Below are 25,060 nucleotides of genomic sequence, written 5' to 3'. Positions count from 1 at the left end.
AGCATTTATGGTCTACAGGGACTGAGGTTGGTCCTGCGGGATGCAGGTACCACAGAACAAAAAGTGAGTGGTTTGATTCGGGGACATTTGAAGATTGGTTTATGACCACCATACTTCTTTGGTTGAAAAATCTGCCTGGTGTCAAGGTTGTGATTGGAGTAACTTAAGATCCCATATCAATGTAGAAATTGTAAAAGCTTGTGAGGATAATGACGTAAAATTTGTGTGACTACCACCGAACTCAACACATAACACCCAACCATTGGACACCACCTACTATGTCCCAATAAAAAGGGAGTGGCATAAGATATCGACTTTGTGGAAGGAAAAAAACAAGTCAATTACAGGCTTGCCCAAAGATCAATTTCCTAAACTACTAAAATAGCTGGTCGATTATACGTATGTAGAGAAGAAGGAAAATATTATATCTGGATTTTAAAAAAAAGAAAAGGTACCATATCTTTTGACAGAACCAAAGTACTGGAGCACTTGCTACAACATGGTAACTTCAACAGCCCTATGAAAAGTCTATTTGGAGAAAGTTTGATGCAACACCTTTTAGAAAAAAGGAAGGATGTGACAAAAAGTACTAGGTCAACTCAGAAATGTAAGAATCAGGATGTTCCAGCTGGAAAAAAGATTTTGTTCAAAGTCCTTTGATGAGTAGAGTGAAAATGAAGTGGACTTTGAAAGCACATCAACTTCTAAACCTGAGCAAAAAAATGGGTCCCAGAGTAGAGAGCAAGAATCAACAAGCCAATCAGATAACTCTAGTTCTTACAGTGTTCATGATGACAGTGCTTCTGATGATGGCTCACACCTTTCTTTAACTGAAAGTGAATCTGAAGATTTCGATGAAGAAGTTGGTACCATAGAACCTATCAAGGAAACACCACCGGTACTGGACCTAGAATCATTAAAACGTAACTTGAAAGAAGGTGACTTTGTTATTGTCACGTATGAAGGAAAGCACTATCCAGATTTGATAACAAAACTTCCTTATGGGACAGAGTTAGATCCTACAGTAGACTGTATGAGCAAGACCAAAAAGTCTTGGAAGTCACCCAATAAAAAGAATATTATTGTTTATGAGTGGACTGACACGTAGAAAAAAAAAATCAACCCTCCCAAGCTTATGAAATGGGGACATTCTAATGTTCCTGAGATGGCTGATTCTGAACGAGTGTAAGAAATTAGCACTAAACAAGTCCATAGAACAAAAATAAAGGTTTAAGATTTTCAAATAAAATCTAAAATTTTGTTTTCTTTATAGCTATTCAAATAAGTATCCCCCCCCCCCCGCTACTTTGTATTGTCATTTCATTACCTTATCATTGTGTAAGAGATTACAATAGTCTAACATGTGATTTGTATTCAGTTTGTATTAAAGTAAGTGAGTGGTCCAAAGTAGCCCCAAGTAGGGGTTACTTTGTACCAACATTTAAAAAATAATGAAAAAATAACAAAGATAATTTCTTTAAAAAAAGTTGCATGTGCATGAGTGTGTGTGTGTGTGTGTGTGTGTGTGTGTGTGTGTGTGTGTGTGTGTGTGCCTATTCTTGACAAAGACCTTAATGGCTGAAAGCTATAATTGTGAGAATCTTTTTGTTGTGCCTATCTGCAACTCAGCATCTCCGCTATATGCAAGTCGCTACTTTCCTTCTCTAATATTGTTACAAAAAATGTGAAAATTTTGAAATATCAATTGTTTCATTTGTAATAACTGATACAAGATTAGCAGCACCAATTACCTTTCTCACTCAGTCATGAAAATCTTCCAGCATACAGGAAAGTAAATAATTCTGCTTACCCCTTCTGGCTGTGTTTTGTGTTATCCCATCTGAAAGTATGAGAACATGTTTGAAGTGTGTGTAAATTAAGTAACTGAAGCAGGAAATGGGTATGATTCTGGCATTCACTTCTTTATACTTTTTTAATTGGTTAAAACTCAGTTTTGATGTTTAAAATCCATTTATTAAATTTTTTATTAATTAATATGCAAGTGAAAACATGAAAAACACATCTCAGTGAGAATGCAGTCGTGTGTGTGTGTGTGTGTGTGTGTGTGTTGGCTCTGAGCACTATGGGACTTAACTGCTGAGGTCATCAGTCCCCCAGAACTTAGAACTACTTAAACCTAACTAACCTAAGGACATCACACACATCCATGCCCGAGGCAGGATTCGAACCTGGGACCGTAGCGGTCGCACGGTTCCAGACTGTAGCGCCTAGAACCGCTCGGCCACTCTGGCCAGCCGTGTGTGTGTGTGTGTGTGTGTGTGTGTGTGTGTGTGTGTGTGTTTGTGTGTGTCTATTGTTGACAAAGAGCTTAATGGCCGAAAGCTATAACTGAGAAAATCTTTTTTGTTGTGCCTGTCTGTTACTCAGCATCTCCACTATATGCTAGTAGCAACTTTCCTTCTCTAATATTGTTACAAAAACTGTGAAAATTTCGAAATATCAATTGTATCATTTGCAATAACTGATACAAGATTAGCAGCATCAATTTCCTTTCTTACTCAATCATGATAAACCTCCAGCATACAGGAAACCTCCAGCATACAGGAAAGTAAACAATTTTGTGTACCCCAACTGGCTGTGTTTTGTGTTATCCCATCTGAAAGTATGAGAACATGTTTGAAATGTCTGTGAATTAAGTAACTGAAGCAGGAAATGGGTATGAGTCTGGCGTTCACCTAGCAGGATGCGAGAAACTGAAGGCATTCATAAACAATACCTTCAGTTTCCATCTTGCTAGGTGAATGCTGGACTCGTACCCATAGGTGAATGCTGGACTCGTACCCACTTCCTGCCTCATTTATCAATTCACATACACTTCAAACATATTCTCATACTTTCAGATGGGATAACATAAAACACAGCCAGATGGGATACACAAGTTCCACCCCAGGAAGCAAGAGGTGGTGACAGGAAGGACACTAGGCCACCCTCTAGCACTAATGTGGCCAAATCCAGATTAACTTGTCAATTCCATGAAGATTAAGGCCTGTAAAAAAAGAAAGACACATACAAGCACCTTTAAGAACAGTAACATTCAAAAAGTGATACTATGGGAACCTTAAGTTAAGCAGTGAAATTTGAAGAGTCATTACATTTGTCATGTCTATGAAGTGGAATCCACAATTTTAGGAAGAACACAACAATTTTAGCAAATTTGATCATTGTGTCTTTAATTAATTGTCTAAAAGTGCTATCTAGTTGTTGAATAGCATGCTTTCTTGAAAGACTATGCTCTAGCTCTGCAGTAATATGTGATTTGGACCACTCTTTATCTTCTGTGATAAATGTCTGAAATCATCAATGCATCTTAGCATCCAAATTATTTCACACCCAGCATTTTCTTTTGCTATCAACAAACATGGAAAATGGAAACACTTGTTAATGCTATCAAACTACAAATCCAGTCTATTTTCCCACAAATGCCAATTCTTAAAATTCTCTATCTGAAATTTCTCTATTTTTATTTTTAGTTTTCTTAAGTACTTGATTTCCTATATCTGTTTCCCTAGATTCTTGATACTGGGAAGAAAGAGTAGTTTCTCTACGTCTCTGGGCTAAAATAGCACACTGTCTTCAAACTCACACCCAAATATTAAATCCTCTGGCATAATATATAGAGTAAAATCTGGTCACAGTATTTGTAACTAAACTGTATCACATTTGGAATGTAACTTAACTGTAACACTAAAAATTCTTGGCCATCACCGCTTACTAGGCTCTTGTGGTTATTTCAGTTTCAAAAATGTAGCTGCTCACAGGGATCAGTAACCCAATAGATATTATAAGTTCAGGAATATTATAGATATGAACTGGATTCAAAATCCAGTATTTATGTATAATGTCGAGGAGGAAGGGGACTACTCTTTGGAGGGAATCAACAGCTGGAGCAAAAATGGAGGCTACAGTGGATACACACAAAAAGCTGGAGCAATGGTGCAATCACAATTGCCCATACTTGGCCACACTCCAATGCTCAGAATATGAGAAAGCTCCTGCTCCCACTCCCTTCTCCACCCCTGTCTATGAAATGATCACCAACAATATGGTTTCTGGCACTGCAGAACTAAACTGTGCGCACAGGATGGGCCAAGAACAGAAGAACTGGCAGCCAGGTTTAAACACAAGTGCAGGTGTCAGTGGGATGATTTGTATTGATTACAAAATAATTAACTGTTACAGAAGCATGAGATTGGATGAGTTTTAGTTTAAAATCTTTATGCATTGTAAAATTCTCTCAGACACAAATATTTCTATGGGAGTTCATTGCTGCCACTGCCTTTATTATGCCTCAGCCTGTTGGCCCATTTCAAAAATTGTTCAAACCTGCTGTTCTCACTTTCTGAACATCATGTTATTGCTATGTTTCAATTTCTGAAGTGTGTTTATATTTGGAGAGTCAGACAAGGATCGAGGAATGTGTTTTGGGGGAGGGATTTTGGGGGAGGGGGGTAACAGCTCCTTACTTCCTCCTTCCCTCCCCCAAATATAACTTGATGTAAGTTTCACTTTTAACATACCACAGACCACAGGTGCATAGTATTTAATAAGAACCATAAAATACAGTATAAAACTTGGAATGTAACAACTTGCTTACTTGGTGCTGTCACTGGTGAGTTGTGAATATAAGGAAGTCATCATCATCATTAGCTTTCTGCTATATTAGCAGGTCCTTTGCCTCTCCATTTTCTGTAATCCAATACTTCCTTCTTAAGACTGCTGTATGTTGTACCATCCATCACGTCATCCAGTATCTGAAATCTCTTCCCTTCTAAAAACTGTTTTTATCAGTCCGCCATTCTTTCTTAATATATGCCCAATTCAATTTCTTTTTCTTCTTTTTATTACATCTCGTAACTGTCTTTTCTCTATCACTCTTCTCAGTACCTCTTCATTTTTTACTCTGTCCACCCAACTTATTCTTTCCATTCTCTGCCATGTCCACATCTCAAAAGCCTCCAGCTTTTCTCTGTCTTTCTTCCTCAGAGTCCATGTTTTAGTGCCATACAGAAAAACACTCCATACAAAATATTTTAGGAGCCTTTTCCTCAGTTCTCTGTCCAGACTGCTACAGAAAATTCTTCTTTTCTTATAAAATGCCTTTTTTGCTATTGCTATCCTTGTTTTAATTTCTGTGCTGCACTTCCAGTCGGTGTCTATCCTTCTTCCAAGATACTTAAAATTTTACACCTGTTCTAATATTTCTCCATCCAGCATAATTCTTATTTCATTATTTCCTCTTAGTGTCAATACTTTTGTTTTCTTTGTGTTAATTTTCATTCCACAAGGAAGTACAAGACTGATAATTTGCAAAAGTGTTTATTGGCTTAGTAATATGACAGCAATATTACATAAGTGCACAGACACAAGTATTTAGTACAATGATGTACAGAATTACTGATCTTCCACATCCTCTCCACTCTGGTTGACTTTCAGTGGGATGATCAGCCAGACTGGCCTGGTAACATCCCTTCTATATGGGATAAGGGAGATGACAGTTCGAGGTAGTCATCTCAACCTGTTCATAGTTCTTTTACTCTTACCCTCTTCCAAAGTGTGGCAGAGAGGGACATCTTCATGTAGAAGAACAGTATCTCCTATCTGGACCTTCAGTGATTGCCCATGTTCTTGACTTGATGGATAGTCCACAGGAGCAATAAGTACTCTTTGTTCCACTGCCTCCAAAACTACTCGGATATCTTCTACTGAAGCTTAAATGGCCTTACCAAGTCTCTCATTTTTGGTGACTCAGGGTGGTAAGACTACCTACAATGAGAAAGTGAACTGGGGTAAGCACTTTGTCCTCAGTTTGTGAGATAGGTCTTAAATTATGGGTGGCATCTATGTTTGTGGGTGTTGTTTGTAGGCCTTCCTCATCCATGCTGCAGCACCCCAGCACTTTATGGAGGCATCATTTAGTCAAGTCAACCATCTGTTTCCACCATCCTCCCACACCAAGCTCCTTGTGGTGCTATAAATTTCTGTGTGATACCCTGTTGTGTGACAAACTGATGTGGTTCACATTTTGTTGTCTTTCGCTTAGCTGCATGAATACTTGAGCATTATCACTGTAAATAGTGTGTGGAATACCATGTGAACCTATAAACCTTTGAAGGCCTAATAAGAATCAGTCCATTGTTGAGTAGATGGTTACTCCAAAGCGGACACCTCTAGATACAGCACAGTTGATTACTAGATTGTCACACTTATTTACAGCAATGCCCGTTTTTCATTATAGGGCCCCAGTGAAATCAATTCCAGAAACTTTAAACAGCTTGTGAGGTTTCACTCTATCAGTTGGTAATGGTTTGTTGGCCAGCAATGGTGTGTGCAATTTTACAGGGTAGACATCTACTTAGCACTGTTTTTATCACACAGCGGGTGTGCAGCATCCAAAAGGACTCTTTTAGTTGTAAAAGAACCACTTGTACGTCAAGATAGTGTAGACTGATACATGTGTACATGATCAGAAGTTTGGTGATGTGATGGTTTCCTTCTGGAATAAGGGTATGCAGTTCTTCGTTAGATGTCTCAGCGCATTGCAAGTAACCTACTAAACATAATAGACCACCATCTAAATATGGACTGAAGCATTTTACCTCCAATGCATTAAGAAGTGGTAAACCTCTGTTTAAGGCAATGCTGCTATCTCTTCTGCAGTTATTTATCACATTTGCTTGCTTTATGAAGGAGTTCCATTTTGAAGCAGAGAAAATAAGTGGCAGTTTGCAACAGTTTCCAGTAAGAGTTGAATCTATCTGTGTCTATTAATGGTTGTAGAACCTGAATGAGAGAAGTCTGAGGAGATCCACCTAACTTCCTAGCTTCCAATAAAGTTTTACATGCAATACATGTGTGATGATTGCTCAGCCATAAATTAGAATGTAGTAGTAGCCATGCTGGTTCATTCCACCAGGTGTCCAGTATTCACAATGTCTAAGGTGTAGATACTCCTCTTGATACTAAATCCACTGGATTGTCTTTGCCTGGATGGTTTCTGCACTGAGATTGTGTGTTGGTTGTTTGTATTTCTGTAGCCTTGTCGCACACAAGCATTTTACAAGTGGTGGGATCACCCTTTATCACTCCAAGGGTTACGACAGAATCAGTCCAGAGTGTTGCTCTACCAGGATCAGAGGATGTGACCTTGCAATCGTACAGTAATGGTACGGATCCTATTAAAGTTACTAACAGTTCAATCTGAGTAACTTTTATTCTCTTCATGGGCACTAATTTGACCTTACTACACATTAATTTGGGAATGTCATTGGTAGAAGTGATATATAAGACAGCACCATATGCTCTCTCAGATGCATCACAGAAAACATGAATATAGATGCTCTCATTCTCTGAAATGGAACCCACCTTGCAACAGTAATACTAGATAGATCAGGAAGGTCTGACATCCAGGTGCACCAGCTAACAGACTATGTGGCAGAGACTCAAACAGTATTTTTCCTATAACGGATACTTGTTTTACTAATCCCAGAGGATCATAAAGATCTGCTGCTGGTCACAGTAAATTTCACTTCGGTGTAATGTCTGTCGAAATTTTTCGGTGACTGTTGCTGACTCACTGAGAATGTATCTTCTTTGGAATTCCATATCATAATTGGAATAGTGATTTTCTTTTGAATATCTCTTTTCCTCCACCTGCCAAATTATGAATAATTGTTGCATCTACAGGGTGGCGCACAAAATGTGTTACCAATTGTTTCTTTCACAATTTACGACGCACATTAGATATCCCGCTGGGATCTCTACAGCAGTACCAGCAGAGCTTGTAAAAACAAATGAGTTACGAAATGACGTGTAATTCACGATACTGCCGCTAGGAGACTAGTAAGCAGCAATGGCTGACAATGGAAGACTGACGACACAGCAACGATTGGCAACTGTGTTACTTTTTCATGAATGAAATGAAAATCCTTGTTGTGACTCAGAGGCGTTTTCGACAACAGTTTAACACACACCATCCACAGGTTGTACAATAAATTTGTACAGGAAGGAACGGTATTGGAAGCAAAGCAACCTCGGCCTAAGCCTGTTTGCTCACAGGAGAATATTGAAACAGTACGAGTTGATGTATAGAGAAGTCCCGGGAAATCGTGTAGAAAGGCAGCAGTGCAACTGTGAATATCCAGACGCTCCGTTCAACGCATTCTTAAAAGTGACCTCCATATGTATCCATATAAGATGACCTGTGCACAGAAGCTCACTGAAGAACACAAGCAGCAGACACTACTCCTTGCTCAGTGCGCGGAGGAAAGGGAAGAAACTCTCAACAACGTTTGGTTTTCAGATGAGGCACATTTTCATTTAGAGGGTGTGGCTAACAAACAAAATGTATGCTTTTGGGCCACTGAAAACCCACAAGCACTTCATGAACGACAACATTATGCTCTGAGGATTACAGCGTGGGCAGCAATTTCCAGTCACAGACTTATTGGACCCTTTTTCTTTGAAGAAACTGTGAATAGCGAGCGTTATTTGAGCATGCTTCGCAATAGCTTCATTCCATAGCTTCTTGCTACTGCCTTGCCCTTCAACATGTAGTGGTTCATGCAAGATGGAGCAAGGCCACATACTGCAAACCCTGTGTTGGAGTTTTTAGACAAGCATTTCGACATGCTGATCATTTCACTCAGGTTTCCAGGTCGCTTCAATGATGGACAAAATTGGCTCCCCAATAGTCCAGACCTCAATCTATGTGACTTTTTTCTTTGGAGGTACCTAAAGGAAAAAAATTTTCTGAAACATCCACGTGATTTAATGGAGCTCAGAAGACTTGTTCTTCAAGCTTACAGTGAAATTACAGAAGACATGTGCCATAGGGTAATAACTAACTTCAGTGTTTATTTGAAGGAAGTTAGGAAACAAAATGGTGGACATACTGAGCATGTGCTGAGCTAGAACAAATCTCCATGGACGGCTCTTCATTGTAGTATATTTTCCTTTCAAATTGTATTGACAATAAAGTTTATATTCAAAAACAAAATGGTAACACATTTCGTGTGCCACCCTGTACTTCAACAATGGCAATTTTATTTGCTTCATTAGCAAAGCCAACTCATAATATAGTGAGACTAGGCTGTCTTCTGATTCAGTTCCTGAAGCAAAGTCACCCATGTACATGTTCTGATGCTGTGAGGCAGCAACTGTAGGAAACTGGAACTGACGTGTCTGCTAGTTCACAGATGGTCACTGAAAGCAGGAATGGGCTGCATCACAGGCCGAAAGGAAGATGTGTGAATCAATAAATTGTTCTTTGTCTTGCATTAATGTGTTCTTCAACATTATTAGTGTTGATCTTGTACCACAACAATCTAGTAATATCTCAATCACCAGGGTGTTGAGAGAGCTGCAGAAAGTCTCCAATAATGTCACCAATGACTTGCAAAGCATTGCAGAAGGAAACTCAAAATGATCTTGATCACTTCATGCAACAAGTTAGGCCCAGTTTCCAAAGTGATCATATGCCCCTCCAAATCTGCATCCAGTGATGCCTAATGGCTGAGGATGACACAGCAGTTGGTCGGTACCGTTGGGCCTTCTGAGGCCTGTTCGGAGTTTAGTTTAGTTTTAATTGTGTGGGGATTGATCAAAGACTATTCGCCATTTTGTGCTCTCCTGATTCTCTTGTGCAACCAAGTGATGAGGCAAATAAAATGAATTTGCAGATTGTTCTGCAGGAGCCAAATCTACATTGTCGTCCTTAACATATTCCAAAATTAACTTATCAAAACTTGTCCTAGGTCATCATTTCTGCCTAGACTTTTTGTAAGGCAGCAAAATGCCTCTTGGCATTATGAAAGTTGTTGGGTAGCATGACAGTGGACTTTCGAGGTAGGCAAACTTCTCACCACTGGTCTGCTAGCATATATGTTGCACAAAACTCTTTCAAATATTACTGACTGTTTGCCACTCATTAATCATTGTTGATCGGTGCTGATTCCAGCTGACTCTAAGTTCCAAAAGCTACTTATAGTGTCATCATTTGGTTCTCCAACACCGAGATTAATGAGATTAACAGTTGAGTATTTAGTAAAAACATCTGAGCTGCATCCACCTACAGTCCCTGAATTTAGAGGGCAACAATGCTAGAAATGGAGAAATGTGTACTGGCACTGCATCGTCTACTATTTTCCAACAGTGATACACTCCAGAAACTAGTTCTATAGTAATATCACCTTCCACTCCCATGGGGTCCACCAACCACAAGTGTTTGACATTTTGATTTATCTTGACATTCTTGGGTGCAATCAGATGTTATGTGAAGCTATGTATGAAGGCTTTGAGCCTAAAATGAAAGTTCTTGCATGCACTACTTAACTTGAAATGCACAAATCTGTGAGGGATGGATGTCAAAGAAGATTCAAATGCATCAGCTGACAAAGGTCAAGAATCAATAACCTGTAGGTTGCAGAGGTTTAAAGAAGGCCATTTCTCTCTATTGGACAATCACAGTGAGTGATGTGTGAATAAGGAGATCACTGACTTTTTGGACCTGGCTCCACAATTAATTGGGACCATTACTGTTTGTCATTGGACGAGTTGCAATGTGCCATCAAGACTCACACCAGCTTAAGGTTCAGCTCATCAGAGTACACCATGACAATGCCAAACCCCATACAGCCCTAATGATGCAGGAGAAAATCAGAAAAATGGGTAAGAAAATAGTTCCTCATCCTCCCTATAGTCTGGACTCGGCTCCGTCTGATTTTTCCTCTTTGGTCGTCTGAAGGCCCACCTGCACAGTAAAACATTTGATAGTGAGAAAGACCTTACTTCTTGTGTCAAGCGATGGTGTGAAAGTCAATCCCCAGAATTTTACCACAGTGCATTTACATCATGGAAAGAACGATGGGCCAGACGCATCACAGCTGATGGAGGCTACACTGAATGGGCTCAGGGTAGAGCTAAATATTCCAAATATGTTCACAAAACATTTCATTCTCCTCCCGCAAAAAATAAAAAAATTAGAGACAACTGTGCAAAACTTTTTGAACGCCCTTTATATTAATGGGGATGCTGAGAGAATTAGATGATTAGTGGAATGGCTTAGATTGATTCACATTATCACAAATTGATCAATACTTACTGCATTTGCTGTAAGAGCAGGTGGCTCTTTCTTTCTTCGAACAGTCTCTGACAGTGCACCCTTGACTGAGACAAATAAAATATTGATTTCTTAATGGCACTCTCGAATATCCTTTACTATCCTGTAGTATTGTGCCCAGTGCTCACCATGTTCACAAGATAGTTTCCCACTCTTGACACAGATTACCCAGCACTGACAAATGTCTGCAGGGAAAGCACACAAAATTTTCGATGTCAGAATCTTGTCATAGGCTTTTACATCCTCACCCATGGATTTCAGAGGTTGACGTGTCTATCACATTCTACACTACTGGCCATTAAAATTGCTACACCACAAAGATGACGTGCTACAGATGCGAAATTTAACCGACAGGAAGATGGCGCTGTGATATGCAAATGATTAGCTTTTCAGAGCATTCACGCAAGGTTGGCACCGGTGGCGACACCTACAAGGTGCTGACATGAGGAAAGTTTCCAATCGATTTCTCATACACAAACAGCAGTTGACTGGCATTGCCTGGTGAAATGTTGTGATGCCTCGTGTAAGGAGGAGAAATGCGTACCATCATGTTTCCAACTTTGATAAAGGCCGGATTATAGCCTATTGCGATTGCGGTTTATGGCATCATGACATTGCTGCTCGTGTTGGTCGAGATCCAATGACTGTTAGCAGAATATGGAACCAGTGGGTTCAGGAGGGTAACACGAAATGCCATGCTGGATCCTAACGGCCTTGTATCACTAGCAGTCGAGATGACAGGCATCTTATCCGCATGACTGTAATGGATCGTGCAGCCACGTCTCGATCCCTGAGTCAACAGCTGGGGACGTTTGCAAGACAACAACCATCTGCACAAATAGTTCGAGGACGTTTGCAGCATCATGGACTATCAGTCGGAGACCATGGCTGTGGTTACCCTTGACACTGCATCACAGACAGGAGCGCCTGTGATGGTGTACTCAACGATGAACCTGGGTGCACGGATGGCAAACTGTCACTTTTTCAGATGAATCCAGGTTCTGTTTACAGCATCATGATGGTCACATCCGTGTTTGGCAACATGGCAGTGAATGCACATTGGAAGCGTATATTTGTCATCGCCACACTGTCGTATCACACGGCGTGATGGTATGTGGTGCCATTGGTTACACGTCTCGGTCACCTGTTGTTCGCATTGACGGCACTTTGAATGGTGGATGTTACATTTCAGATGTGTTACGACCCGTGGCTCTACCCTTCATTTGATCCCTGTGAAACCCTACATTTCAGCAGGATAATGCACGACCGCATGTTTCAGGTCCTGTATGGGCCTTTCTGGGTACAGAAAATGTTCGGCTGCTGTCCTAGCCAGCACATTCTCCAAATCTCTCACCAACTGAAAACGTCTGGTCAATGGCGGCCAAGCAACTGGCTCGTCACAATACGCCAGTCACTACTCTTGATGAACTGTGGTATCGTGTTGAAGCTGCACGGGCAGCTGTACCTGTACACGCCATCCAAGCTCTGTTTGACTCAATGCCCAGGCGTATCAAGGCCGTTATTACGGCCAAAGGTGGTTGTTCTGGGTACTGATTTCTCAGGATCTATGCACCCAAATTGTGTGAAAATGTAATCACATGTCAGTTCTAGTGTAATATATTTGTCCAATGAATACCCATTTATCATCTGCATTTCTTCTTGGTGTAGCAGTTTTAATGGCCAGTAGTGTAAAATTAATGTATTAATAATTTCAAGACATTCAACTTGAACGGATCACAGTTCTTCTAAGTTGTCTACGTAAGCCTTTATTACATGGTTGGAATCTTTCCTGGAGAATTCGTTTAGTGTCTTCATAAGCTGAAGCAATCACTGCAATGCCACCAACCAGCTGTTTGGACTTGCCTTAGAGATACCCTCTTAAGAGCACTTTTTTATTAATAGTAGACACAGAAGCATGGAACCATTACTATTGGTACAGCTTTCAAATGGTTTCCAAAATCTGGGCCAGCTCTCAGTGTCTCCAGAGAAGGGTTTGAGCTTAACACACAGCAGCTTGATTGTCATAGGAATCTGAACCACAGACAAGACTCGATCACTAAAACAAAAGAAAATGATGTATGGTGTCGCTGATCTTCCACAAATGCTTAGTACATCACTTTAGCATAACTTACAATAATAATTTATGTGATATAAATCAAAGTGTCTAAAATTGTGAACAGAGGTCAGCAGACTATGGTTATGTGATGAATGCTGCTCCCCCCTCCAATCACTACTGCATCCGGTCACGAAAATCAGTATTTCTGTTACACTTTCTCTTGTTAGAGGACCTTTCCCTTTGTCTTGCTATTCTCAACTTCTTGTAGTCTGACAGTTCCATCTATAGACTCACAAACCATGTCATGTTTGTTGTTGGCAGCAGCCACAGTCATCCTGTCAGTGGGTGGCTTTATCTGACTGCAATGTTCATTCTCTTCAGTCAGGTCATAAGCCCATCCATGTGAACTAGTTCTCTAATGAATTTCTAAAAAGTGTCCTGAGTTAAAATAGCTTGTAATTTTATAAAATTTCATGCCATTTTAGACTATTTTCATCCTATTTTATTTTCTGAAGATTATCAAAGAAACTTGGAAATTGATGAACGTTAAAATATAAACACTTCTAGCCAAATGCTCATTGACAGTGAGACTGGCGAGGTCCTGAATCTCATGGCAACCTGCCAACTTCTGGATCTGCACCTGTGGAGAGTATGCCATTTTATACTTATTCTCCTCCACCTTTGCAACATGAAACCATCAATTATAAATACTGTGTATCTACAATGAACAATTGATATCCATAGCCAAAGTGCAGTACCAGGTCAGTAATCAAAGTAATGTTGCTACCAAGCATGTTTCATACTAAGGATAGATTGCTACTCATCATATAGAGTTGAGTTGCAGACAGGCACAACAAAAATGCATGTTTAGCAGTCGTTTTGTTGTGCCTGTTTGTGACTCAACATCTCTTCTATATGGTGGGTAGCAACTTAGCCTTTCCATAATACTGCCATTATTCCATCCTAAATTTTCCAATGTTTGATGTTTCACACTAATTTAGATCAAAATTGAACCCCATTCATTCAATCTACATTTAGCATTACACAACACAGAGAATTTATGAACTAGGTTCAGTTTCTTAACTAAGGTGAAAATCGATCTACACTCAACAAAGTTCACACGGTACAATCGGTCCCAAAAGTATAAAAAATTTAGTGCCAGTCACTTGATCTTTATTGCCTATTGGTCTGCAAGATTCCATGAGGGAAGCACAAAAGAGACAGAGCTGAAGATGTATTTTTCAAAAGGCCCTCAGTGGCAAAACTGTGTCATTGACAACAGAAATCATGGAAAAGTAAAGAACAAACTCTAACAATTTCTTACATCACATGACAAATTGAAAGAGATGTATTAAAAGATGTGGAATGACATGGCATAATATGCTGATGATCTGGAATATTTTATCCAAAATGAAGAATTTGTATTCCCTATATTCACTATAAAAATCTACTTAGTTTCATCCATATTGCATATGTTAGTTCCAGAAAGCATACACATATTCAACATATGAAAAAATTTGTTCATTGCATATATGTGAGTAGCCCATTCACTTAAGTAAGTGAGTTGTGTCAGAGAACAAAAATTTTAATTATTCGACATAATACAATAATCTCTGTAAGTTTACTGAATCTCAAGGAATTGAGCATGTTACTGAAATAAGATTCTAATGACCCCTGCTTCAAGAAAAAGTCTGCCTTTAAGAAAAAAAATTTTAAACAATTCAGAAACTGAAACCCAACTACGATGAAATTTGTAATAGGTTTGAGAGTTTGCGTATGTTTGATTCATTTTCAACCGAGTCACATTAAACTGCTGACACAGAAGAGCCAATAACCCACAATCAATTCTTGTCACCGATAGGTAGGTCATAGTTTTGGTCAATAATTTCAGTCTCTCTCCCAGCAAGATAGCTGATAAACTGATGGTCTTCAGTCAACCAATGTCATCGATTACAGTTACATTTCTATAATCATTAGTATAAGAAGTCTTTCTACTTTTAGCTTATTTTTGCACTTAAACTATGCGTCTGTCTTCATATGACTAATGTCTCATGTTGAGAAGAAAATTTGCATTGAAGATAGTGAGCCAATAAGAATGCAGGCAATGAAGTACCAATTTCTGCACATAGCTCAGATGATCTGGCATAAGAGGCAACATTGCCATCAGATTTAAGTGCACAATTTCATCATATTTTATTGTGTACCAAAATGCTAGATTCTACAGTTTCATAGTTTTGTGAATTTTATGAATAGCAAAAGAAGGTTGTTTCAGTTCCAGCAGAAGTTTTGACTAGGGAGAATACTCATGCTTCATTAATTAAATGGGCCCACACACTTTCAGTCTAAAAGAGCAGCTGTGTGTTCAAATCAAAATCTGTGCAGTTATCTGTTGTGAAGGTGTGAAGGCCACATTCAGTTTTCTCATCAACAGGTTGTGGTTCAGATGACTGGTGATGACAAAACTGTGCAAACTGTATGTTTACCAGATAGAACTATATAGTTTATTGTCTTAAAAGTTGTGAGATTTAAGACTTTCCTGGTGTACATATTGTTCCACAAAATTTTGGGCATCTTAAAAGTTGATTCTCTCACAGAGGTCTGCTCCAACTGTGCAGTTACCTCTGATAATCATACAGAAATGAAGTTCAGTGTGATAAATTACACAGTTAAACTGAAGGTGTCTAAGCCCCTTAAGAACTTAGAAACCATCACCATAAAATGGTTTCATGAAATGAAAAATGGAAACATTTCTATAAGTGGAAATGTATTGCAAGAGAAGATCCAAGAAAGTGTTCCGAAGCTCAGGAGTGAAGATTTCAGTGCACTGAATGGCTGGATGGATTGCCTAAAACAGAAAACAAGACACACTCTCTCTTATCAATGCTTAAATGTAGAAAACAAGACAGTGGATATGGAAAGGGTTGAGCATTGAAAGAAGAATGTTTTGCCATGCTTGACAACAAATACAAGCCCAGAAACACATTCAGTGCTTGCGAGACAGGGGTCTTACAATTTACTTTCCTCAAAAATGTATTCTGGTCAGAAGAAAAATGTCACCCAAGCATATAAAGCAAAGAGAGAACAACAGCCCTACTGTGTGTTAATAGTGAGGGAAATGAAAAGCCTGCACAGTTATTAACTGAATAATATAGAACTCACAGGTGCTTTAAACAAATTAAACCCAATCAAACAACGGAAAATCCAGGTTGGTATGTAACAATATTGTGAAAAGGAAAGTTGCCACTATCCATATAGCAGAGATTCTAAGTCGCAGATAGACACAGTCTTATTGTTAAGCCCAACCATGAACATATGATTTAAAAAGCAATGAAAATGATTGCAGAAATTTGTACAAAGATTCTTAAGAGTTTATAAGTCCAGATGAGTGCAGCAAGATAAAAATCATTCTTATTATTGACAGATGCACTCCACACAATAACATAATAACAGTATCAGGAATACTGATGTTTCACTTTTTACTGCTAACCGCACAGATCACATGCTGCCGCTAGACATGGGCATAATTCATTATGTGAAAGTAAATACAAAATGGGTATTGTACAGAAGTTGATTTCATTCCTCAAAAGAAATTATGCAATCAAATAAACATTTTGGAGGCTATGTTCATGTTTGTTGCTGCCTGGAATGTTGTAACCCAATAAACTCTGTTGACCAATGTAACAAATGCTGGCCATTGATCAGTACGGTATCAGTTGCTATAGAAGAAGAAGATGATTTCTTTGAATGTTGTCAGAAATACTCCAGCAAGTGGAAAATGTCACGACTTTATTGTCGTGATGACAATATGATTTCTGCAAACCTGGTACATGTAAGTGAACTATGATACTTTTGTAAAGAACCAAGCAGAGTTGGATGATGATGATGATGATGATGAAGGATGATTCCCCTGCATCATGCTTTGCTGCAATTGTTGAAGGACTTAACACAGTTAGAAGCAATTTTTTCTCCTCCATTGTATATGAGTCAGTTCTTGCCAATATCAAGCAGCTAAAGTGACATGGTTAAAAGTTTCAAAACTAACAGCAGTAGAAGACAACCACAGAAAGCTTCTTTATGGGGATATGAGCTATCTGTAATACAAAGCTGCAAAACAAATTTATGTAAGTAAGAATCTGCACAAGTGTGAAAACTACTACATTGTATGCCTAATTCATTTGAAGGTAATATGCTGAAAGATATGATTACGCTGATCCAGTCTACGGTTTATAGAGAACATCTCCTATCTGCAAAAGATCTCAAATCTCATCTGGTTCAGGTTCAGCATCAGTACCCCAGAGCAACACATACTACCCTTTTTCCTCCATAGCTTCAACCCCTTCTCTGACATACACTTAACCTGGACCTCCTCTGCTCAGTATGCCACTTTCTTGGAAAATTACTTCCACTTCTTAGATGGCTTCATCAAGCCCATTAACTGTCAACAGTACTGGAAAGTCGTAGTGGAATATAAGTAATTTAAAAAATAAAAGCAACATTTCCCAAACAGTAGAGGTGCCGAGTTGTTGAACGACACATTAACTAGACTGAGAAGAATGCTAGCTTTCACATGAATCCTATTTCAGAGTTATAGAATGTTTGTGTGTGTACACCTCTGTTTTTGATACCTGTCACCTCTTACATGCTGAAAAGTCTTTCCAACGCTGCCTGACCACATGTGGATCGTGCAACTGCAGTGACGAGCAGTCCTCTGCCCAATATTTTGAAAATACACACAGGCATTGCACTCCAAACCCAGTTTGCAAACAGATCTCCTGTGGGATATTCATACATGCCATGGGATTAGCCAAGCGGTCTAAGGCGCTGCAGTCACGGCCTGTGCGGCTGGTCCCAGCGGAGGTTTGAGTCCTTCCTCGGGCTTGGGTGTGTGTGTTTGTCCTTAGGATAATTTAGATTAAGTAGTATGTAAGCTTAGGGACTGATGACCTTGGCAGTTAAGTCTCATAAAGATTTCACACACATAAAAAAAAAATTTCAAGGAACCTCCCTCCTCCCATTTCCCTTATTATCTAATACCATCCCAGACTTGAACAACTTGCCAGGACTTTGGCTACTTATCATTGTGCCACCCTTCCCTCAAGAGGTGTTCCACACGAAGTGACATACTGCACATGAGCCAGCGCACTGCTGCCACTTTCTAGTCCTGTGCACTTGCTGCCTCTCCGTCCCAGCTATCAGCCACCCTATCCCTCCACCTCCCAGCTCCATTCTTCTCTACATATCACACAACTTCCCATCCCAGTTGAGCTACAGTGATGATACAAAGTAGTCAGGAAAATGTAGCCAGATGGATGTGTATGCATATATTAATATATGTGTATTACCTACTAGTTACCTCTGAAAATCATCTGAAAGCTGCCTTTTTTGCAGACTTGTCACAAGCCTTTCATGAACTCAGGGCTTCAACAACATGATAAATTCTTATCTATATTTGTTATGTAGGTGTAAGCATTTTTTTGTGGGAAAGGAAGAGAGGAAATAAGCTATGAGATGGTAACATAAACACTGGAGTAAACAGGAAGGTGCTAAACAATTGTATAAATAATTTTTATTCAAACAAATAATGTACAACTATATATAATTGTAAAATTGCACAGGTTACATGCAAATTTCTAGCGGAAAAGTGCTTAGTAAAATTATACAGCTCAGCTGATAAGTTCTGTCAATCGAGACTAATAAAACTTCCTTATACAATATGTGTGCCCATTTTATTTCAATTAAACATTTCAAGTACACAAACAAATGAAAATGTCAGACAGACATTCGAAAAAGTGGGTTGTTTAATCACGAGGATAACTCAACAAGCAATTAAGTATCACTTTAGTATAAGCTATTTCAACAAACAAACAACCAAACTGAAACACTTTCCTCAACAATAAAAATTATAAAGCAATAATTATCATTCTGTTTCCCACTAACAAACACATTACAATTATATTTAGCAGTCCCTTTTCATAGAATTACTGCCTATGGGAAACAAATGAATTCCAGTAATAAATGCAAAGAAAAGATAACAACACAATAACAACAAGAACAATAACAACATCTGCTTCTCTTCATACATATGTCTGGTATAATGTCTTATAAATTACCTGGATTCTTGACTGTCTATTGTATATTAAAACTGAGTGTCAAACTGGAACACTATTCTAGAATTTGCCTTCCATAGACAGCATTCTAGCAGCTGAACTCTCCAAGCATACATAATGAACTGGTGCAAAGCTTCTATCTGTCTGTACCTCTCTCCAATAATTTCTGACTCCATGTTGGTTTTCATCTGATGGTGCAGCAGGGCATATGCTCCAGGCAATATTGATGGCTTCTAGAACTATCTAGCATAGGCTTAAAATTGGGGCCCTGATGAAATTTCCCAATTAGTGCTGTGTACCAAAAGTAACAGTTTTTCCTGACAGATTTAAAGTGTATGGTGCACTTGGGATTGCAATTGGATCTTTGAATGTTTGGTAACTTTCAGCAAAATGAGCTCATCTCAAAAACTGCAGTGATGCTTCAGTGTAACGCATTCACATCTCTGTGTTCCAAATTATGCTAAAAACTTTTTTTCATTTCTTTTCACCTGTTTCCTCCATTGCTTCACATTCACTGTACTTATCTGGCAGCACTAAGTATTCTCATTCTCTCTTTGTTCCCTAACTTATAAAATATATGTATATTTATAACAGGAGCCTTTCACATTTATATTAAAAAGTTTAGGTTTCCATTTTTTGTTGCAGTAACCTGGCTTTAGCAATAAAGAGAAAAAAAGAAGAAGTGGAATTTTTCTTCTCTCTCTCTCTCTCTCTCTCTCTCTCTCTCTCTCTCTCTCTCCCTCCCCCCCCCCCCCCCCTCTCTCTCCCCCCTCTATCCCCCTCCCTTTATTAAATGAAAATGTTATATTTGACCATTACTGTTGTTTCTGTTGTAGTAAAGGGTATGAAATACAGAAAAATTATTAACATATTGGTTATCTTATCCTCGATACCAGAGACAGTTCTGAATGAAAGTTTCACTCTGCAGTCATGTGTGTACCTGTAACTAAAGAAATAAGTACAGATAGCTGCTGACTCTGTTATGGAGGCTTACACAGAGTGGTGGATATACTTATAAACAAAATCTTGTATGTATTAGCTCAGCTGAGAAACTTGTATTCACTCTCAGACTACATGCATACATGTATGGGAAAACCTAACTACATTGCCCCAATCTTGCTGCCTAACAGGTGTAAGGTATTGCCTTTAGTGGTGTGGGAGAAGCGAACATGAGTCAAGAGGAAATGGAGGGCAATGTCTAGGAGAAGGAGAAGGAATATTTCACCAGAGAAAGCTTGTCTCAATACATTCTGGTAATGACATGCGGTACACAGGAACAGATAGCTTGAGAAATCTTGAGGGAAGATAGAACACAGGGAAACTGCTGACATGACATGTTGACAAGTTTTCTACACTCATTACACTGCTCATATTCCACCCTATATTTCCAATGTTGTTATTTATATTCCTCACAGATTACAACTGCTATCAAGTCAGGACTTGAACACTAAACTTTTCCTTTCACTGGCAATGTTCTACCAAAAGAGTTCCCTTAACATGCCCCATGGCATTACCTAAAGCCTCAATATGGTAGCACTCCTTTCCTACCAAACTGTGCAGAGGTTCTTTCGCAAAGCTTACTGACATAGAGTTTGTGGGAGACAGGATGTAGAGAAGTACAATAAAGCCACGGCCTACATAATTGTTTCAAACATTACACATTCACTCTCCAATAAGTAAGTATGGGTCTGCATTCAAGTATTGTTTAGTCAAAAACTTTTAATCTGTTGTGAAGTTCCATTACATACAGTGTTTCCAACATTCATGTTAGGTCCACTAAACATAAGTTACACTTCTGACTTTGATACTTCGTATGCATTTACAAAATATGTCTTTAGAATAATGCAGTACAGTTTGAGTGTGATATTGCTGCTACAGATGATTCATTGCTTTCCAGTAGCAAACATGAAAGATACATTTCTGATAAGGGTGTATCAAAGCACTGGATAAAATAGCAGTGTCGTTTGACTACATTTTTAACATTTCTTTTAGAGTGTTAAAAAGGAAACCTTTCAACTATTTTATTATCTTTAGCACATTATTACAAAAAGTAAATGGCTTAATGCTTTTTATATTTTTCTCTAACTTTGCATCATAATGAAGGTCAATGTACAGAATTGAAAGAATGCAACACAAAGAAAACAATCAAGGGAAAAGTGATCTTCCGCTACAAAAAGACAGAGTGTTGTGTTTATGTATTACTGTAGCAACTGTAAATATTACATTAATCTAATAAAAAAAAGATTGCTCAATTATTAAAAGAGACAGTGGCTTTCTGACATAAAATACTGAACAAAGCCTTGCCATTCTCCCTTCCTCAAAACTTTTCCACTCTTCTAGCAGAAGAAGCCCCTCGGTCTAAAAGGTTGCAAATTATGTTTTTCTACATTTTTCCAACCGTCATTTGGAAGTAGATTCCCTCCACCCATATTATAAACATCACTATTTTGTCTGTCACATGAGGATCCATTTGCAACCTTCTCAGCATGTTCCTACTAAAATAACTTCTGTATTTGCCAGCTGTGTGCAACAGTGCACAACTTTCTCAAAAAAGTACAATGTCATCCTGAGAGCAGACTCCCTGTCTCATATAGATCCCCATAATCTCACAAATGGTTGACTTCACAAGGTTTATCAGGGAACATCAGTTACAAATATCAGGTACAGTAAATTATCACATAGCACCAAACTTAACACAATAAAAAAAAAGAGATAAGCTATTTTAGTATTTTACATTCCTGTCAATATGACAGACTAGAGAGAAACTTTTATGTAAAAGACGCTCAAAAACATTAGCTACATAATAGTTTTAACACGTTAGTTCACTTCTAAGAAGCCTTGAAATATCAGACAAAAAAATATCTCGCTTCTGTGACTGCAGCAACAATCTGAAAGAATGCTGCCGTTCTGTAGGAAGCATTTTAGCTATCAGTAAATATCTCAGTGCACCTAGTCGAATGCACGTCATCAATTCTGGTTGTCCGCATTGTGCAGCTTGCAAATACACTGATGCAACAGAGCTGGGCGACAAGAATCTCTGCAGTACCATTGTACACAGCTTGTCTGCACCATCGAAAAGAAATCTGCAATGTGTAAAAGTAGTTCAAAACTAAGGTACTTAAAAAAAACTTCTAATAATAATAATTATACTATACATCAAATCACTCAAAGCCCAATTTCAAACTAAACTGCAAGTTCATCTTTAGAAAGTGCCTGGTGAAATTGCGAAGAACATATTATAAATTGAAAAAGGAGCAAGTATAAAAAGATGCATTACCAGTACCTCAAAGACTTTCCACTCTACAAGTGAGGAAGTCAAAACCAGAGTGTGTAAAAATAAATTAACTGCTCAAGGTTCCAATTTCAGTTGAAAAGAAAATTTCTGAGATAGGTTCAGGTGCCAGTTATGGCCAGCCCACTATACCTTAGAACAGTAAAGAAATGTTCATCGAGCTGCAGAAGCAATGGAAGAATATCTACAAATATCTACTAAAGTTTACAAGAAAGATTAGCACCCTTAAATGTATGAATGTTAATTTAGTCCAGAAATTTACATTATTTGCTTCAAGCCATGAAGTCTAATCAGTTTCTCAGCCACAGAAATGAATGAGACAAGCTGGTGTACCAAAAAAATTGATAAATTTAATAAAATTCAACACTTGAAACTCAGAATATAAATGGGAGTCAGACATCCCTCTGAAGATTATGGAATCAAAACCAGAATCAAACAAGAGGATTCAGTCTTTCCATTTCTGTTTATTACTATAACCAAGTAAAATTATCACAAAATGAAGTGCAAACAAAGATCAAAATTAATATAGTCTCATACACTGATGACACTGCTCTATTATCTGGCTATGAAACTTAATTAATAGTTCTTACATCACAATTAATAAATGCTATAAATGGGTCAAGTTGACTATAGATAAAATAATGAGGTTCATCTTCTCTCACCATATATTAAATGACAATGGAATGTATATTATTAACACAGCTTTTACAAAGGCTAATAAATTTAATTATCTCAGCACTCTGCTAACCTCTGGCAAAACAGTAAAAGTTAAACAGATGTTACTAAGGTCTTTTAACAGATTTTGAAAGCAATTTACTTTCCAAAATGTCATAACTGCACACTCAAATATTATTAATTGAACCAGTTTCAACTTATGCATATGAAAACTGAAATGCCACAAAAATGGAAACAAATTTAAGGTATTTGGACATTATGTCTTCAGAAAAACATTTATTTCTATATGAGACGGCAATAATAATAATGATTGTAGGATATTAAATGACCCCTGTCAGATTCTATAGAGAACTTGGATTTGAATTAGCCTCTCTATTAACATCTACATCTATATCAACATCTATATCTACACTCCTCAACCCACTGTCCAGTGCATGGTGGAGGGTATGTTCCACTGTTAGCACTTATTAGTGTTATCTCCCATTCCATTCACACATGAAGCATGGGAAGAATAATTGTGAAAATGCTTCCTTGCATGCTATGATTTATCCATTTTTGTCCTCACCATCCCTAAGGGAACATACATATGGCTTTCTTGAGATGGTTTACTTCTATCTTCAAGATTCTACCAGTTCAGTTTCTTCAGCATCTCTGTGACACTCTCTCTCAGATCAAAGGTACCTGTGACCATTTATGCTGCTCTTCTCTTTACATGTTCAATACCCCCTGTCAGTCATACTTGGTATGGGTCCAATGCCCTTGAGCAATATTCAAGGATGGATCACACAAGTGATTTGGAAGCAATCTTCTTTGTAGAATGATTGTACTTACACAGAATTCTACCAATAACGCAAAGTTTACCACTTGCTTTATCCACAGTTGAGATCTATATGCTCATCCTATTGCATATCCCAACAAAATGTTACATCCACCTATTTTTACACTGAAGTGCCAAAGAAACTGGTATAGGCATGCATATTCAAATACAGAGATATGTAATCAGGCAGAAAAATGGCACTGCAGTCAGCAATGCCTATATAAGACAACAAGTGTATGGCGCAGCTGTTAGATCAGTTACTGCTGCTACAATGACAGGTCATCAAGATTTAAGTGAGTTTGAATGAGGTGTTACAGTTGGTGCATAAGCAATGGGACACAGCATCTCTGAAGTGGTGATGAAGTGGGGATTTTCCTGTATGACCATTTCGTGAATGTACTGTGACTATCAGGAATCTGGTAAAACATCAAATCTCCGACATTGCTGCGGCCAGAAAAGATCCTCAAGAACAGAACCAATGACAACTGAAGGGATTTGTGCAACCCTTCTGCAAATTGCTGCAGATTTCAATGTTGAGTCATCAAAAAGTGTCAGCTTGCAAACCATTCAATGAAACTCCATCGATACAGGCTTTTGGAGCCGAAGGTCCATTCATGTACACTTGATGACTGCATGACACAAAACTTTATGCCTAACCTGGGCCTGTCAATGCCGATATTGGACTGTTGCCTGGTCAGATGAGTCTCATTTCAAATTGTATTGAGCGGATGCACATGTACGGATATGGTGACAACATCATGAATCCATGGATGCTGCATATCAGCAGAGAACTTTTGAAGCTGGTGGAGGCTCTGTATTGGAGTGGGGCATGTGCAGTTGAAGAGATATGGGACTCCTGATACATCTAGATACAACTCTGACAGGTGACATGAACATAAGAATCCTGTCTGATCACCTGCATCCGTTCAGGTCCACTGTGCATTCCAATGGACTTGGGCAATTCCAGCAGGGCAAT

The 25,060-nt window shown here is 38.6% G+C and overlaps 1 protein-coding gene across 2 annotated transcripts in view; it reads right to left on the bottom strand.

Moving 5' to 3' along the window:
* Window positions 1–2,881: 2,881 nt before the first annotated feature.
* Window positions 2,882–25,060, bottom strand: part of LOC126412290 (armadillo repeat-containing protein 5-like) — a 227,696-nt gene continuing 205,517 nt past the window's right edge. The window contains exon 12 of one of the 2 annotated variants that reach the window (XM_050081816.1): window positions 2,882–3,007. In XM_050081816.1, the coding sequence (XP_049937773.1) occupies window positions 3,001–3,007 (7 nt within the window). In that variant the 3' untranslated portion in view covers window positions 2,882–3,000. Of the gene's footprint in view, window positions 3,008–20,081; window positions 22,384–25,060 lie in introns of those variants that run through there. The other variant, XM_050081806.1, reaches the window with a different exon arrangement.

The sequence above is a fragment of the Schistocerca serialis genome, chromosome 1 (assembly GCF_023864345.2).
Source record: "Schistocerca serialis cubense isolate TAMUIC-IGC-003099 chromosome 1, iqSchSeri2.2, whole genome shotgun sequence".
In the NCBI taxonomy this organism is placed as follows: domain Eukaryota; kingdom Metazoa; phylum Arthropoda; class Insecta; order Orthoptera; family Acrididae; genus Schistocerca; species Schistocerca serialis.
The sequence above is the reverse complement of the archived record's forward strand: the minus strand, read 5'-3'. Positions and strand labels throughout refer to the sequence as shown.